At 53.2% G+C, this 17,801-nt stretch overlaps 2 protein-coding genes across 2 annotated transcripts in view; both read right to left on the minus strand.

Annotated features, from left to right (window-relative positions):
- RADIL (Rap associating with DIL domain) overlaps nucleotides 1-17,801 on the minus strand; it is a 43,313-nt gene that overhangs the window by 19,423 nt on the left and 6,089 nt on the right. The window lies entirely within an intron of this gene.
- PAPOLB (poly(A) polymerase beta) lies at nucleotides 7,637-12,285 on the minus strand. Its single transcript, XM_016135324.2, has one exon. It carries the CDS (start codon nucleotides 12,088-12,090, stop codon nucleotides 10,174-10,176), a length of 1,917 nt encoding a protein of 638 aa, XP_015990810.2. The 5' UTR covers nucleotides 12,091-12,285; the 3' UTR covers nucleotides 7,637-10,173.

Raw genomic sequence — 17,801 nt, forward strand, 5'->3', positions numbered from 1 at the left:
GCTGGGCAGGCAGGGCAGGGGAGGCGCACAGGAAAGGTGGCTGGGAGGGGGGTACAAAAGGACGGTAGCTGTGAGGGGCAGGCAGGGGGGATGGGGGTGGGGGGCAGAGGGCAGGTGGCGGGGGAGGGGACAGGGCATGGGGGCAGGGCGGCAGGAGGAGGGGGACAGGCCCTCTCCCATCTCCAGCCTCTTAAGAAGGGTAGACCCGGGGCTTGAGGCATCACTGCGCAAACTTGGGGCCCCACTTGAAAGAAGAAAGTTTTAAAAACCAGTCCTAAGTGACATGTTAGCACCCAAGCGTTTCTTCCATCTGGGAGGGGCTGCAGAAGGGTTTGCGCCTCGGATCCACCTTCCAGGGTTCCTGAGGCTCCTGGGCCACCGCAGAACCTCGGACGATCCCCTTTCCTCTCGGACTCCCAGGGGCCCAGAGGCCAGACAAGGCTGGAGGGACTGAGGCTGGGGCTGCAGCCCCACGTGGGAGCTCACAGCACTGGACCCCACTCCTCCAGCCAAGGTCCCGCACCTCCGCAGAGGACCCCTCCAGGGGCCCAGGGCCCAGTCCTCTAGGTCAAGGATCCCCAGCCCCCACGCCATGGACGGGGACCAGTCTGTGACCTATTAGGACGGGGCCGCACAGCAGGAGGTGAGCGGCAGGCGAGCTAGCGAAGCTCCATCTGCATCTGCAGCCGCCTCAGCCCCGCCTCAGCCCCGCCTCCGGTCCTCAGGCGCTAGATGCTCACAGGGGCCCCGGGCCCTGGTGCCGGTGCCACAGAGGTTGGGGACCGCCGCCCCAAGCCGCTGTCTGAAGCACTGCTTTCCCCTGCCGTGCGCAGAGCCTCCTGGGCAGTTTGAAGGTGCCTGACCCGGCTCCCCGGCTCCCGGTCTCCTTAATGGGTCACCGCAGCGCTGAAGGGCCAGGCACGGGGTGGGGGGCGGGGGGAGGCGGCAGCACCCCCAGCGTGCGCGTGCACCGACATGAGCCCCGAGCCCACACCCGCCGCAGGTGGCACGGCCAGGCGGCCCCTCGCACGTGCACGCGCGCCTGCGTACAGCGGCCTCGAGATGCCGCACGACCCCGCGGAGGGAAAAGCAGGGCCACGTGTGTCCCCGGCGGCGGGTGCAAAGGCCCGCTGGGCAGGCGCGGGTGACGCGCGAGACCGTCGGTTCGCATGCTCGAAGGGGCACAGAAGACACCGCCGTGCAGGACTCTGTGCGCCTGTGCGCGTCGGGCTGGTTCGCAAGGGGCCAGACGGGGGCGGCTGGGTGCACAGAGCGCGCTGCGGCCGGCTGAGTCCACGTGACGTCAGATCCCGCACATAACGGGACTTGTTTTACATGTAACTTTATAGAATGCTTCACTCACTTCGTTTTTAAAAACGCTAAATAAGATCAAATTTTATGTCAACCCAGCTGTCAGGTACATTATTCTGTATACTTTTCTTGAAGTAACGAGCATGACGGTTCTGAAGGCCTCTCCCGTGCGCGTGGCCACGTGCCGTCCTGGCAGCAGGTGTGAGGCCTGAGTGTGGGCCCCGCCTGCTAGCGCGGGAGGGGCGCCCAGCGCCGCGTCCCCAGCGAGTCACCTGAGGGCCTGTGTCTTCCAGGGAGCGCCTGACAACAGCCACCGCCCCCCACGGCCCCCCTGCTGGCCTCTGACAGATTTCATGGGGGAGGGTCACTGAGGGAAGAACTGTAAACCAAGGAGCCCGCCCTGGACGCCTTCGGGAGTTCTCGGCCTCTCCAGGTGACGAAAGATGCCAAGTCAGACGCGGCTGCCGAGAGTGACACAGACGGAAAAGGCTGAGCGTCCTGCTCAACCCCTTCCTGAAACCCCGGGAAGGTCAAAAGGCCACGTGCTCAGCCACCAAAGGCCCTGTCCAGAGATGAAGGGTGGTCCTTGTAGGCCCGGCAGAAGCCGGGGCGCGGCGGGGCTGTCTCTGACACCTCTGTGGAGGTGGCCCTGTCCCGCGGAGGCATGCCCCTGAACCCACGTCCAGGCACAAGGTTCTGGAGAAAATCAGCAGAAACGGAGCCAGCTGAGACAGGAAGGTCAGAGTACAAGATGACGGGGCCTCCCAACAGGAAGCAGCTGAGAGCGCTTCACCTGCAGACACCTGGGGCCCGCAGGCGAGGAAGGAGGCTGAGGCCGCGGGTGCTGCCGGGAGGGTGCTCCCGGGGCCTGGAACTGGACCCAGCAGCTCCGGCCGGGTGCGCCGGCTGCAGTCCAGTGCAGCCTCGGGCCAGCGACTCCTCGCTGTCCATCTCCCCTTCCGCCCGGAAGGCCCGCGACCGCTGTCTGTGCCCGCCCACCGCTGTGTGCTGGGGGCCGGGCAGAAGCCCTGTCCCTGGGGCCACGAGTCTGCAGGTGGACAGGACCGCACCGCCCTGCACCTCACGGATCACACCAGGGGCCCTCCGCACCTACTTCAGATCGTTTAGCCGACGAGATTTTGGACGTGAACTGATGCTGGAATGTGCTGAGGCTCTGGGAGCCTGGAGGTGGGTGAGCGCGTTTCGCGTGTGGGTGCAGAGGTGCTCCCTGGGCCGAGGCCACGGTGGTAGCCGGAATGCTGAGACGACCCGTCACCTCCCGGGGTGGGTGCGGTGGGCCCTGCGCGTGTGTGAGCCACCTCTGCGGGGACGTGCTGTAATGCAGCACGGGGATTTCGCAGGTGTGATTAACTCCACTCATCAGCTCACTTTGGGTTCGTGGTGGGGCCACCTACACACAGAGCCTTTACAAGCAGAGATTCGAAGCACAGGGAAGAGGTGATGCCTCACTGCGCCCGAAGGTGCAGGGACAGCCACAGGGGACAGGAACCTGAGTCCTGTGACCGCGGACTGAGTTCCGCCCACAGTCAGAGGGAGCGTGGACCCGGCGCCCCCTGACGACCTCGGCCTGGCTGACTGACATCCTGGTTTTGGCCTCGTGAGACCCCGAGGCCGTGGCCACACCACACCGGACTTCTGACCCTCGGACCCGTGAGCTGGAGGTGGGTGCGGTTTCAAGGTGCTGCTTCTGTGCTAGCTCGTCATGTCGCCGGAGACGTGACGCGGGTGCGTGTTTGCTGGTCACCACCGTCTCAGGAGGACCCAGCACGGGTGAGCGGCGACCGGGAGCCGCAGAAGTCCATGGTAGATCAGTGTTCGTGTCGTGTGAGTTTAGCATCAGCATCTGTTTGCGTGGAGAGAGGTGTCTGTCCCTGAATCCAGTGGTCAAGTTGGGACCAATCAGGTGACCCTAGACACGGTAAACGCCCCCACAGACGACAGAGAAGGGAACTGCCAGGCCCAAGCCGAGACACAGTGAGACCCTGGAGGTAGCGGTATTTCGAGCACTTTTGCCCTGAGAATGTTTGCCAGTCCCAGGGGAAGGTAGCGGTGTTGACACAAATCAGAGGCCTGGGCTCACCCACCCTGGAGAGGCTAACGGAGACACAAACGCACGGAAGACAGTGACCCGGACACGAGCCACCCCCGCCCCAGGGGGCAGCGGGAATGGTGGCCTTGGCACTAACCCCGACGGGGGCGGGGCAAGAAGCCAAGCTAGGACCTCAGTGACACGGCCTGGGGGTCCGAGACCTCAAGCAGCAGTGTCACTAAAGGCCTGGACCTTTCAAGGGCAGCTGGCAGGACGCACAGTTCAAGGTGACTGAGCACCCGCAAGGCACACAGCCCCGAGCCGGGGCCGGCAGGCGCGGACCGGCCAGGTCCCCGACACCGGGAAGGCCAGGAAGACAGCGGTGCTGATCTAGGGTCATGATTCCCACGTGCGTATTTACGTTTTCTCGTTTTGTGGCTGTTTCGTACTTTGATGGAATGGCACCACGCGGCACGTGTCTCCCTCCATCTCGCTTCGTGTCGCTCGGCACCGCGTTAGTGGATTACACCCACTCGCCATGAGCTTCTCTAGCTCGTTCCTTTTCATTGCTGTATGGTATTCCATTCTGATTTATTAAAGTTATCCGTTTTTCCTGGTGGTCGACGAGGCAGGCAGTCTCCGAGAAGGCCCCTAACGGCCCCACCTCCTGCTAGTCAAGCCCTTCCGGAGAGTCTCCTGCCACACCGAACAGAGCTTGATTAACCGCGGAAAGGGCAGCGTGTGATTCCCGTGGCTAGCCCACCAAAGACGCGGTGGCTCGTGTCCTGCTCTCTCGGGTCGCGTGCTCCGGGGACACTCGATCAGCCCTGAGGAGAGGAGCCGAGGCCTCCTGCCAACAGCCGGCATCACCCTGCCAGCCCACATTCCAGGGGTTCAGTCATGCTGGCACCCCAGAGTTTCATCCAACCTGGCCACGCTGTGTTTCGTATATATTCCCGGTTTGGTTTTCATATCTACACTCCTAAGTGAGTCTGGCTGATGATTTTTATCATACTTCCCTTCTCTGGTTTTGGTATGAAGGTTATGTTTGCTTTGTAAAAGGCTTGTTTTTTGCTCTTGTCTGGAATAGTCTGATGTATAATACTGGAATAATCTTAATCTTGACTATTAGAAAGAACTGGCCTGTACAACCCTCTGGGTCATACGTTTTTGTGGTTTTACTCTGGTTTGGGTGGGTAGTTTCAGACTATTTGTGCAATTTCTTTCAAGGTTCTAAGTCTACTCAGGTTTTCTATTCTTGAGTGAGTTTTGGTAGGTTCTCTTTCTCTAGGAAGTTGTCCATTTCATTTAAGTTTTCAAATGTGCTGGCATCAAGCTATCTATAAGATCCTTTTAAAAATCTCAGCTGTATTTGCAGCTTTATCCCCTTTTAAATTCCCGAGATTGTTTATGTGTGCCGTCTATATTCTCTCAGCAATCTTTCCAGTTTTGACTATTTCATTCGTCTTTTCAGAAAACCTGCCCTGCACTATTGATCATCTCGACTGCATGTTTATTTTCTATTTTACTTTCTGCTCTGTATTATTTCCTTTCTTCTCTCATTGGATTTACATACTTTTTTAACCTAGTTATGTGGGCAGAAATTAGCTCATCAATTTCCGTCCTTCATTATCTCCCAGTAAATGCATTTAGAACTATGACCCGCCTCCTAACAGCATATTAGCTGCACCCCTCAAGTTGTATTTCGTCGCTATTCGGTTCTGATTCACATGTTCAAAGTCTCTTTTTTGACCCTGGGTTATTTGGAAGTGTTTGAACGTCTGTGAGAGCTGTATGAGAAGACATGGCCGTCTCTGCCTTTCGATATCCAGTCTCTCCTTCCTCCTAACGGCATATTAATGGTGAGGAATGATGCAGCATCGTACCCAGCTAGTAAAACTACATCTGCCGGCCACCCTTCCAGGTAGACACAGCCATGTGACTAAGCTCCAGTCAGTGAAAGGTGAGAGGCGGTCACTGCTGGGACTTGCAGGAAAGCTCCACGGAAGGAGGACACAGTTGCAGGGACACCTGTCCCCCCACTTCCTTCCTGCTTGGCTTAAATGAAGGTGTGATGGCAGTGGCCTCACACTCATCCTGCACCTCGAGGTGACCTCGAGGATGGAAGGCATGAGCTAGAATGGTGGGGCCGAAAGTGGCAGACGCCTGGGTCCCTGGGGACCAGGAGAGCCACCCGGCCGGCCTGACCTTACTCCCCTGTGACATCAAAGACAATGCGCGGCCTGGTGTTCACAGTGGTGTCTGGCTAAGTGGGATTCCTAGCTGATAAGGAGGTCTCCAAGACACCACTTTGGTATTGGCTTTTTTAAATTATATTTCACGCTTAGGAAGCTTCTGGAACTCAGAGTAAGGGTAAAATAAACACCATTTCATCCACCACCCAACCTGAAAAAAGTGGGGTGTGCCCAGTCCCGCGAGCCTCCCAGCTGCACCTCCCGGCCACCTCGCCACCTCGCATGCCACCGAAGGGACCGCCGTTCTGGATTCTGTTTCACATTCTTTTTTCATTTTTTAGTTACACCACTTATTTTTGTAATGCAAAATTACACTGCCCTATTTTGCTTGTTTTTAAGCCTGATATAAATTATATCACACTGTGTGGTTTCCTGCAATTTTCCTTTTTTCCCCTCAACATTATGAGCTGAATCTACATTGATGCACGTAGCGACGGTCCATCCAATCTCACGGCTCTCTTACTCACTGCGTGATACACCACCATCTCCCCATCCCCCACTTGTGGGCATGTGGGTTATTTCGAGCTTTAGGCTATTACAAAACGGCGCGACAAACACCCCTGTGCTCGCCTCCGAGTGACCCACAGAACAGTCTCTTCCTGACTTTTCTGACACCATGACATTTGTAGAGAATTATGATACTGACATGGTATGCTGGAGGTAAACTAGAGGGTGTGCAGAGTTCTGGTCACAGCTGCAGAGGTGACCCACAGACTCCGGCCACCCCGAGGGAAAAGGGACCAGTTAGGGGAAGCCCATCGGCGCCCACGGCAGGGCGGCGCACACCGGCAGGTAAACGGAACACAGGCTGTGGGCATGTCACCGGCACTAGCTGAGCCCAAGCTGTCTCCCGAAGGGACCGAAACGGTCTGCACTCTGAACGGCCGTGTGTTAGTGTTCTCGCTGCCGCTCACCCTTGCAAATCTGATTATTGTTAGACTTTACTTTTGTCAAAAAAAAAAAAAAAAAAAAAATCTGTGGTTTTAGTTCATAGTTTCCTTACTGCTAACGAGGCTGAGCATCTTTTCCTGGTCTTTGTTCCTTCCTAGTTCCTCTGCTGTGAAACACTGGTCTTCAGGGCATTGTTATTGGGCGTTCCATCTTTTTAAACACACATTTTTTGGCAACTTTACTACAGTCTAGATAGTAACGCCGGGTTTGTGCGTTCTGACATCCTCTCCCCACTTGTGACTGCTTTTCATTTTCATTTTTTACTGCTCATTATTTGACACAATTAAGAGATTCTATCCATCAACCTCTCTATGGTTTGGGCTCTCCCGTCTTCTTCAGGAAATCCTTCCCTGTGCTGTTTGTTTATGGATTTCTACCTTCCTGTTCCACGGTCAGAGAATGCTCTATGACTCTGACACTTTGACAGATGTCTTACTTTCTGTTCTAGTACGTTTTTTGTACGTGGCCAATGCTTAAGATTAATATGCATTTTTGCATTTTCCAGTTATTGGCCGGAGGGCTCTACAATAAATGTCCTGCTAGATCAGGGAATGACAAACGGCAGCGGGGAGGGACACATGCCAAACCCGGCCCTGGCCATCTGTTTCCGGATTGTCTAGGGCTGCTTTCACCCCACAGAGGCACTTGAGTAGTCGAGACGGAGACACTACAGCCTCGCAGAGCAGAAAGCACTGACTAGCTGGCCCTTCATAGAAAGTCTGCCAGCCACTGCCAACTGCTTCCCTTCTGATTTGTCTTTTTGCTATCATTAATGACAGAGCTGTTTTAAAATCTATGACAATGAAATTTGGGGCAATTCTGTTCATCTTTTCTTCATTATTTTATATCGAGGCTATTAGGTGCAAACTGTTTCAAGTTGTTTTCCTAGTGCATTATCTCTTCTGTCGTTAATGCAGTGGTCCGTTAGTCCCTGGTAATTATTTTTGCTTTGAGATCTGTTTGGATGATAGTTATATAACAGCTTCTTTTCATTTGCATATCTTTTTTCCATTCTTTTATGTCTTACGTTTTGGGTGTGTCTCTCATAAATAGCATACAGCTGGACTGGACTTAGTTTTTCCATGAACTCAGACAATCTCCTTTAGTGAGGAAGTTTGGTCCATTTATTACAGTGACAGATATGTTTGGTTTCCTTTCCACCATCTCAGACTGTGTTTTCTTTTTACACTATTTTTTCTATACTCCCCCACCTTCTTTCCTGTCTTCTTTTGGATTAAGATTTTTTGACCCCATTTTTTACTTTGACTTGAAGTCCTAATCTTTTCATATTTTCCCCTAACATAACGTGAATTCTGGATTTAATACAGTCAGAGTTCCTCACGTCTTCTCCCTCCTCCAGAGCAATGTAAGGACATCAGAACTATTCATGGCAGATTTAAATTCCTTTGCTTATTTCTTTGCTGTTTATTTTTATTGTTTTTAATGGAGAATTACATCATGTTTTCAAAATAGTGCTTGAAAAATACAAGGAGTACAGATACTATAAAACAAACTCCAGTCACGAGACGCTACGTACATCATGTGAGGAAAAAAAAAAAAAGCCTGACATTCAGGTAATGAAAACTGGAATTGAAAAGTTCCAAGTTTCCAGCTTAGTAAAACAAATACAGTTCCATAAAACATCTAATAGACCAATTTTCCCCAACCTGTGAGCACAGCGACAGGACTGAATTTGTGCCTGGCGGTTCCGGCCTGACCCCGAGCTGCCGAACACGCACAGGTGCTGTGCACTTCGCCGGCCCGGCCGCGGTGAAGGGTGAGGGGACCGCGCGGGGAAGAGACGCAGAGCGGGGACGCTGCGTTCGCGGCGCCAGGCAGCAGCGGTGAGAGCGCCCCGACTGCTGCATAGCCCGAAAGGAGAAAGGTTACACTCCGGCTCTGGGGACATTAATGTGGAAGGACAGAGAAGGGGGTTAAGAGACCGTGGTTTTACACGACACACGCTCGTGGTAGAAAGGAACGCGGTTGGGGGAAAAGCCGCTCGGCGTGCTGGGTCCAGATTCGCACTGTCTTCATCAGTCTCCCCATCTGTTGTTCACGCTTCCTAAACAGGGCGTTCTGCTGCTCAACCGTGAGTGATTTCGTGTGTGTGTTTCTTCATTAGAGGTATTCCTAATAGTGTGTTGAGTCAGACAAGAGTAGAAAGCTGACGAGGTGACAAGTGCTTGCTAGAAGTTATTGTTTCTAGATGTAAAATTTACTGATGAATTTTAGTAACTCATTTAAAAACAAAAACTGCCTTAAAATTCTTGGAGAAAATGTCCTTTTGCTTACATGTTTAAATTGGAAATTAATTTTTTATGACCAGATATTCTGCAGAGTACGTAAAATTTCTCATACATAGATGTCAAATGGCCATCTAAGACCGGTAACATGTTTCACATGCATTATTTTCAGTAGTTTTACTAAAATATTGGCCATGGAACCAAAATTTAGAGTTTTGTGACATGTGGCCAAAGGACTGTGGATCTTATAATGGTTAAGAAAATACTAGCTTTCTGGGGTTTTTTAATGAAACAATATGCAAGCATACCTTGTCCATACAAGCAAAAAGAAGAGCTGGGAAAAGAAAAGGTATTTCTGTTTTAGGACAAATGATTAAGGATAAGAGAACACGGAGCTTCGTTAGCTCCAAGAGTGTCTGCTGTCTGATCTCTGCTCGCATGCACTATAAACAATTCTACAAATTAAACTGTATATCATTTCTTGATCATGTCCCATCAAAACCAAAAACGTAATAATTACTGTTTCAATACCAAATATATACCTTAAGATGTGACATTTCATTTTTAAGAGTTACCACCACCTCGTAGGGACTGAGTTAGCTGTACTTTTATGCTTTTTCTAAAGTATAGTAGACCACTCACACTGGCATCCGATATGAAAATTAATGAACTCTTCAGAAAAAAAATCTAAAATTCATCAAGCCGAAAAACCTAAAATGAGTTCTACTCGCTAATAATACATATAAAGTACATAATCAACATAAGAAAATCTGATACCAACTTGTATTGCAAATTTTTCCCAACAACACATCAAACATGAATTCGGTCCAGGCATCAGTCATAGGTACAGGTATAGCTGGAGGGTTTTTTCTCGTTTTCTCCTTAAGGGAAGCGGTCCTTCGAAACGGTCAACGTAACTGTTGCTGACACATTCGTAATCTGACACGAGCCAGGGTCCTCCTAGCTTCGTGTACTAACCTGGACTTCTCTCCGAGATCCCCCAGTAAAGCAAGTTACCAAGGAAGCCTAAATCTACTTGGAGTCACATCTAGCTTGGTACCCTTCACTCTCCTCCTTTAGTATCTGAAGACCACAGATTGAGTTGACAGATATTATGTATGGACCCTCAGGTTTGTTTTTATCAATTCAATCTGTTTTATTGAATCTTGATAACAGGAATGGGATTTGCAGGGAGAGCAGGGCTACTGGAAAGGTTGCACCGGATGTTCCCGCGGAGCCAACAGAGAAGCTGCTGCCCGTCTCAGCAGCTCCGAACTGAGCTGCACTTGTCTCTGTGAGATTGTTCCTCTGCTGTGTTGGATGCCTTGGTCCTGTCTTCTCTCTGGCGTGAGCATGTCCTCTAGACTCCTACTATAGGGTTGGCTATGTTTGTTGCTGCGCTGCCCGAAGGCCGGGCTGGATGATTTACCAGAAGTGTTGAAGAAACGACTCTGGTGATCACGGGCTTCGGGAGTGGGGAGAGGGCTGGCTGTGAGGCAGTCTGAGGGACGCCTTCACTCGACATGCCCCCTGGGCTGTCACTGGGGCTTGCCTGCTGCGAGGAAACTTCAATGACCTGCATGTTGGTCCCGGATGCCACCACTGCAGCCGGGGCATGAGTGTTTACGCCGGTCACTGGGCCAGGATTCGCAGCGCTGGGAGGTGAAGGCACAGACATGCTGTTTCCACTGTCTGCAGACAGGTCGAGGCTGCTGTCATTCAAAGCCGTCAATCGGACATCTTCCGTCGACTGTGTTTTCTTTCTCTGAAGCACATGATTAGGTAGCAGCTGATGAAGTTCCTTTCTTCTTAAGTGCATTGCAGCAATTTTCATATCCATCTCGAACATCTTACTATTTATTGCTTGCCTATAAACGGTATCTGTGAAAGACTGGATATCATAGGTGAGGTCGATACTGAGAACTTCAGAATTTTCGGGCTTTTTTAACACCAACCCAATCACCCACATCGTACGAAACTCTTCCTTGTCAGGATTTTCTTTGGGTGCTGGAAATGACTGAGGATTCACATGCGCCAGTGTAATAAATTCATTCTTCTCCAAGCTTCCAACCAGGATTCGGATTTTTGACTCCACCAAGCCCACCCACTCCAGATGTTGTTTTTCTGTTGGTGCACTTGCTAGAAGCACGATGTAATGCTTGTACTTTTGAAAGAAGCTTGGAGCTTCAAAAAGTTTGGACCACTCTGCCTTACTCAGCAAAATCTCATGCGTGATAGCAAGCCCTTGTTTAAACTCCTCGATCATGACGGTCCTTGTTGAAACAGACACGTTGTACGTGGAGTTCTGCTGCGGGTACGCTGGTGTGATTATAGGCATAAGATGGTATCTGTCGCTGGGATTTACTCTCGGGTCCCACACAGGCAAATTAAGATTTCGTTCTTCAGGCTCTTTCAGAAGCACTGGATTTGGCCATTCCCATTCAGAAAACACCAAGAAAAATTTACGTACAAGCGTTGATGCTACTGCATTTGGATAAAGCTGGCAAGTTCTTGCTACTAGCATAGCCCAGGAAACACCTCCGAGGAAACCTAATATATTGGAATAGATATTGTGGCATTTAGCCCACAATTTGATGGCTCTGAGAGTTAACCTGAAGTTGTCAATATTTGGTACTAGATGTAAGATTTCATCGGTTACCCGGCAACCGTTAAGACTTCTTATGCATCTAATATCTAAATTTTTAAGCAGACTGTCATCTCTTAGGTCCAAATCTTCTGGAATAGTCTGCAGTGCTAATCTTGCAAACAAAATATCGATCTCTATCCCATCAAAACACAGTTTGATAACTGGCACAAATGCCTCCTCAACAGCCCTTAAATCTTTTACTTCTTCATGTAGTTTCAACTTATCATAGAAGGAGGTGAAAAAGTCGCTTCGGTCAACGTGTCTCGGTGCAACGCACAAGGCATCTATGTCGGCACCTTTCGTGTGCACTCCTAATCTGTAAGAGCCGAAGGTAAAGATTTTGCCTCCAACATTTTCAATTACCGCCGGTGGAAGGCTCTTGCTTTCACTGATTTCTCGTATCCATTCCTTTACCAGACTATTTAATTTTTCCAAAATTAAAATCCTGCGCTGCAGTTCCTCTTCCTCTTCTAAAACCCCAAAGGGCTTCAGGGTCTCGATTAATTTCTGAGTCAGTATGCAGTCTGTCTCCCTGGGGGCTGCTAAGCTGATGGGGGAGGAGATGCCACAGTGCTTGGGTGCTGGCGGGGTCTGCCGTGATCCCGGGGTTGTCACCGGAAACGGCATCATCTCTAGCGCTGGCCCCGCCACGCCACGTCCCCCGCCACCGCCACCGCCGTGGCCGCCGCCCGGGTCATGATCCGCCGAGGCGGGAGGGGCGGGGCTCCTACCAGCCCAGGTCCGACCCGCTCCCGCTCCTCGCCCGCCGCTTCAAGCGCCTCTCCGCGGTCCCCTGGGCCCCAACATGGCGCCCGGGCCCTCGCCACGGCGTTCTAGAACGGCCACGCACGGCACGCACGGCACGGCGATTGCGTGCCGCGCAGAGCCTCACGGGAGTTGTAGTTTCTAGGAGGTCCGCCGCCGGCTTCACGCAGCGGTGGGGTGCGCTGGGGTGCGCCTTGGTTGGGGGCCTCGGTTTCACCATTTTATATATTTACCGAGACCTACCATCTATTTCCCTGCCCTCCACTTCTTCTCACACCGCAGATCTACTTCCTCACCGAGGCCATCTTCAGGTGGCCTTCTGCCTATGACACAGCCTTGGGGTCTGTCGGGGGAGGAGACTCCCGTGCGGACCGCGGAGGTCCGGCGCTTGGTGGCGGTTTGCCCAGGACTGCAGCTCCAGGCTGGCAGCTCCGTTTTCCTCATGCTTGGAAGGTCCTGTCCAATGTCTGCTGGCTTCTGTGGCTCCTATTGATAAGTTTAGTCTACAGTCTGGCTAACCTGCTCACCTGTCTTTTCTTCTTGGCAGCTGTAAAAATCATCTCTGTCTTTAGTGTCCTGTGTTGACATTAAAAATAAAATAGCCAATTATTTTACCAGCAAAGATGAGTTTTTTGGGGAATGGCAGAGGAATTAACAACCAGAGATACGCAAGCTACAGGACACCATAGCCAGGTCTGGGGAATAAATGCAGGGGACTTCCAGAGAGAGAGAGAAAAAGGAGGGAGCTGGGGGAAACTGGGCGTCCAGGTGGAAACTGGGCGTTGGGGAGTTGGAGGTATAGTGGCTTCTCATCACTGTATCAGGGCAGCTTCTCGTCGGCTGGGTCTGTCGTTAGGCAAGGACAAATCGTTCTCTTGCCGAAGTGGTAGCATCCTTTGCTGTCCAAAGGAATGTTTCTTCACCCTAGGTGAGTGGTAGTTGAGACAGCTCCCCTCAGGCCTTCCCCGCTCCGTTTTAAACGGGGTTCCCTTCTTTATCTTCACTTCCACGCCTGCAGTGCCACCACGAGGTGTCGAGGCATAAATTCCTTTTTATTTATCTTACGTAGGGTACACAGTGACTCCTGAATGTCACGCTTTTCATTTCACGACTTCTGGAAGACTGTCAGGCGTATTCTTGCAGTATGTTCTCTCCACCACTCTCTTGATTCTCTTCATGTGACACGTGACAGACCTTCTCATTCCGTGCTCCGTGTCTCTCACTCCATGTTTCTTTCTGGGCAATGGCAGAGCTGCCACTCAGTTCTCCAGTTCTCTTGCCAGTTGTATTTAGTATGCTGTTTAAGCTGCCACTGAAGTATCCGTTTAAATGCTTGTATTTTTATTACTGGAACCATTATCTCATTCCTTTCTAAATCTGCCCTGCCTTTTTGGACAGCATTCTGTTCATCCTTGTTAACTTCCTACTTTTAATTTCTTTAAACATTTTGAACATACTTACTCAACACTCTATAACTAATAGTCCCAATTCCTAATGTTCTCGAGAAGCTGGTTGTTTTCTATGACTCGTTTAGAGTGGCATTGCTTCGTGTGTCTTGTGATTTTGGACTGTGAGCTCATCTCTGGCGGGGCTTAGGATGCCTTAGTAAAGGATGAGTCCTTCCAGAGAGAATTTCCTTTGTTTCTGTCAGATGCCCTTGGACACTATCAAATCATGTATGCTGTAACTTAACTTCTCATCCAGGGATTATCCTGACCACGTAAGTAGTGCGATTTTCAACACCAAGTGTGAGAGGAAGAGTAGTTTGCCATTCCAGGGCAGAGTCTTGTTTTCCCCGCTCAGAGCCCAGGTCAAGAAAGGTACGTCTTTGCCACCTCCTTTCTTTGCCACCTCCTTTCACCAGGCAGCAGATTCATCCTAGTCCATGTTCTCATTAAAGGTGTCACCATTTGAGGGTTCCAACTATATTTGGAGGGTCTCAGTGCCAACCCCCTACCTCCTCAGGTCCAAGGCCCTATGTCTCTTTCTTGGGCATCTATTAAACTTAAGTCTCTTGGCTACAAAGATGAGAAAATGCCTCCAGTTATGATCCCCAGTGTTTTCCGTGTTAAACACTGGGCATCTCCTTGTAGGTTGCAGCCATAAGTCTCCTGGGGGAAGGGAGTCCCCAGGCGGGTGCCACCCAGCTTAGGGGAACAGGCTATTCAGCTTCCTTCTGACACTGTGTCTCTAGTTGAAATTAAGGCTGTGACATTTTTTAATCTAAGCATTGAATGGATGGATGAAACTAGCTGTAAGCAAGTAACCATTCAACTTTATGTTCTCTTTGAATTAAAAATCCGCAAAAATGTCTTTTAAGTACCACATAAAATAAACCACAATAATTCTATCATTGAGAATACGCTCAAAGAAAGTCTCACTCAAGACGCATGACCTCCTCCATCTGAGATAAGTTATTAAAAATCAGATTCACAGCAGAAGAAAAATATTCAGAAGACGACACCACAGTGAAGTTAGAGGATGTGTCAAGACAGGATTTGAGGCACAATGGCAGATGGAGCCTGGACGGCCCTGTCCGTCACCGGGAGCTCAGGCCCTGTCTGTCGGTCCATGGATGACAAGGCAGGACAAATGCACACCCAGAGTCGCTCGGAGATGGCACATCGGCCGCCACCGGCCACTCCACCTGGGCTTGGCGGGGGGTGGGGGGAGGCCGGCAGGTCACACTGGCCAGGGCCAGAGCAGCGCGTTCCTGGTCGCTGAGGCCACGACTTGCACAAGTGGGAGGCCGCACCTTGGGGAACACCACGCTCCCAGCCCCCTGTCCCCATTCCCTCTGCAGAGAAAACGGACAGCAGCCCTGGCGTCCTGGCGGCACGGGAAGCCGCGGCCGCGGAGGGGCTTACTCCTCTAACCTGCATGAGTCCTTCACCAGGCTTTTAACGAGCGCCTACTGTGTGCCCAACACCCCACAGACCCTCGAAGGGCAGCGAGTCACAGCCCCGTGGCTGATGCGGCGATGGCCCCTGAACTGCCCGGCCTGCAGAGGGAAGCTCAAGTCACAGCAGCCCGGCGCCCCCAGAGAAGACCACGCCGCGCTTCTGCAGCCCAAGGCCACACAGAAAGGTGTGTGAAGCCCTGCACATCACTCTCCCCCAGACACTGGGCTCTCGCAGCGCCCCAAGTCCCCCAGCGTGCCCCGGGAACAGCAGTGTGGCCCGGTGGTCCCAGTGGTGAGGCGCTGGGTGTGGCCAGCACACCAGGCCCAGGCCACGGGGTCCCAATCCCCAGTCCCCAAACCAGGGCGAGTTCGCCCCCAGGGGGCTGGCGATGCCCACAGACGTTTTTGGTTGCCACAGCTGATAGGGGTGCTACTGGCGTCTAGCGGGTAGAGGTCTGGGGGGCTGCTGCTAAGCACCCCGCACCGCACAAGGCACCCCACACACCGCAAAGAACTGTCAGCCCCAAATGTCCGGGGGCTGAGGCTGAGAGATTCGGTCTAAATCCACGCTTCCGTCCTGGAAACACAAATAAACCTTTCTCTAGCCCTTCCCAAGCCGCTGACAAAAACCACATGGCCTGGCCGGCACCCTTCCCCAGAGGGAGCCTGAGTGATTCCTGTCTTTATCTCGGTGACAGGACCCAGAGCCCTCTCTGCGTGGCACTGGTCCTAAACGCCGGCGTTCTGGGAAAAGGCGGCGAGCGGTCCTGCAGCCCTACTACATACCCCTCCCCCGCCCCCCACAGCGGATTCACACTTCGTTGGTGCTCAGGAGCTCAGGGGAAGCTGGCAGCCGTGAAAAGGCAATATTTATGGAAAACAAAACACCAGACTGCCTGAGCGGTTACCCCGTGCGCACGACAATGCCAACAGTGAGGGAGGAGGGGTGGATTCTTATCTCGGTGCCCCTGGGGAAGCATCTGGCACACCCACTTTCCCCACCCGAGTCTCCGGGGAGCCCCAGTTGATGTGCAGGAGACAGGCCCGGTGACTGCCCAGCACCCACACCCCGCTGCTCCGGCCAAAGGCTTGCCCCGAAACCAGTACAACCAGCAGGCCCAACTCCCGGACAAGCAGGCGAGTCTTTTACTGTGGGGACAATGACTGGCATGATGAATGACTGCGACAGTGCTGAGGAACCTGAAGCCTGGGAGGGCCAGCCCTAATTCACGCGCGCACATGCACACGCACACGCAGGTAGTCCCTTCCCTGTCCACCACCTCTCCAGAGGCTGCAGACCAACTGCTCACTGGGGCAGAAGAGACGACCTCACCGGTGTTTTAGGGACAAAACGAAGGGACCTGGGTGCCTGGGGCACCACTAAACACCCAGCACTCCACACCCAACACCCCACCTCTGCAGGCGTTGATTCCACCAAGGCAAAAGTCACCACGCGGCCTCATGACGACACACGTGGCGGCCCCTCTGCAGGGCAGGCAGGCACTGCGGCACCACCAGCGTCCTGAGGGTTCACCACAGACGCCGCCAGGAGGTAAGGAGCCCCCTCCCTGGGGGCAGGCAAGACAGGGCTCACGACCACAGGTGTTAGACGCCGGGCAAGACCGCTTGCTGCTCAGAGGGCAGAGAGATGAGCCCGAGACCCTCGCTCATGACACTTGGCGCGTGGCCAGCACCCCGGTCAGCACCCCCTCATCCCTTGCCGCCACATCACGGCGACTTTGAGTGTCTCCACGGTTCCTCACGCTGGTGAAGGTGGCGGGGGGACGCTGGGCTACTTTATCTGCCAGCGAGCAGATCTCAGGAAGAAGGGATCGTGGCTCAGCCTCCCCAGCCCCGTACTTCCAGGGGACAGTGAGAAATCTCGGCAGCGTGCTGAAGGGCCACGTGGAAGGCCGCCTGCAAATCCTCGGACGCTGCGGCGAACTCTCCGCACGGGGGAGCGGTCCGGCGTGTGCGAGACGTGTGCACGCTTCTGTGTCCACCTACCCATGCGTCGTCAGAATCACCAAAGGTTCTGGACGCTGGTCAGGCCGTGGAGCAGGGCTGAGCCGTGCACGTCTGCCCCCAGGCTCTCCTCAGCCGGCCCAGGCTCGCCCCGTCCACGTTTCTAATGCCAGAAGCAAGCGTGCCTGCCCAAGGACACCGTCTCGATCACTGCGCCATCTTTACTGTCACCAGCGAGGGGGGCAGCCAGGCTGGAAGGCACACCCTGATGGGAGGCCAGCAAGGAAGGCCGCCTCCCCGGAGTGCAGGAGGCCTGCTCCGGGCAGGTAACACAAGCCACCTCCCGCCGGAGAACTGTGTCAGTGAGACCGGCCCGTTCAATAGACTCTTTATGTGAAAGGCTTTGCAGAGCCACCACCGGGGTGAACAGTCACTGTGCAACGCCTTCTCTTCCCTCAACGACCGTGAAAGGAATGGCCTAGAAGGGGCTGGTGAGCGGGAGGCAGTCTCCCTTCCCCCTGGTAACGGGGGGCCTCGCAGCCCCCTCCAGGAAGCGCCTGTGCAGCACGGAGCAGGGTTCCCCAGGCTCCACACAGGGCCCAGTGGCCCTCAGCGCAGGTGGGGCTGGCCCGGCAGCGAGCTCTTCCCTCTCCACCCAGCACAGAAAACGCGGGCCCCTCCACCGCAGCCCCTTGCAGGCTAGCCTGCC

This window comes from Rousettus aegyptiacus, unplaced genomic scaffold (genome assembly GCF_014176215.1).
Source record: "Rousettus aegyptiacus isolate mRouAeg1 unplaced genomic scaffold, mRouAeg1.p scaffold_m13_p_7, whole genome shotgun sequence".
NCBI lineage: Eukaryota > Metazoa > Chordata > Mammalia > Chiroptera > Pteropodidae > Rousettus > Rousettus aegyptiacus.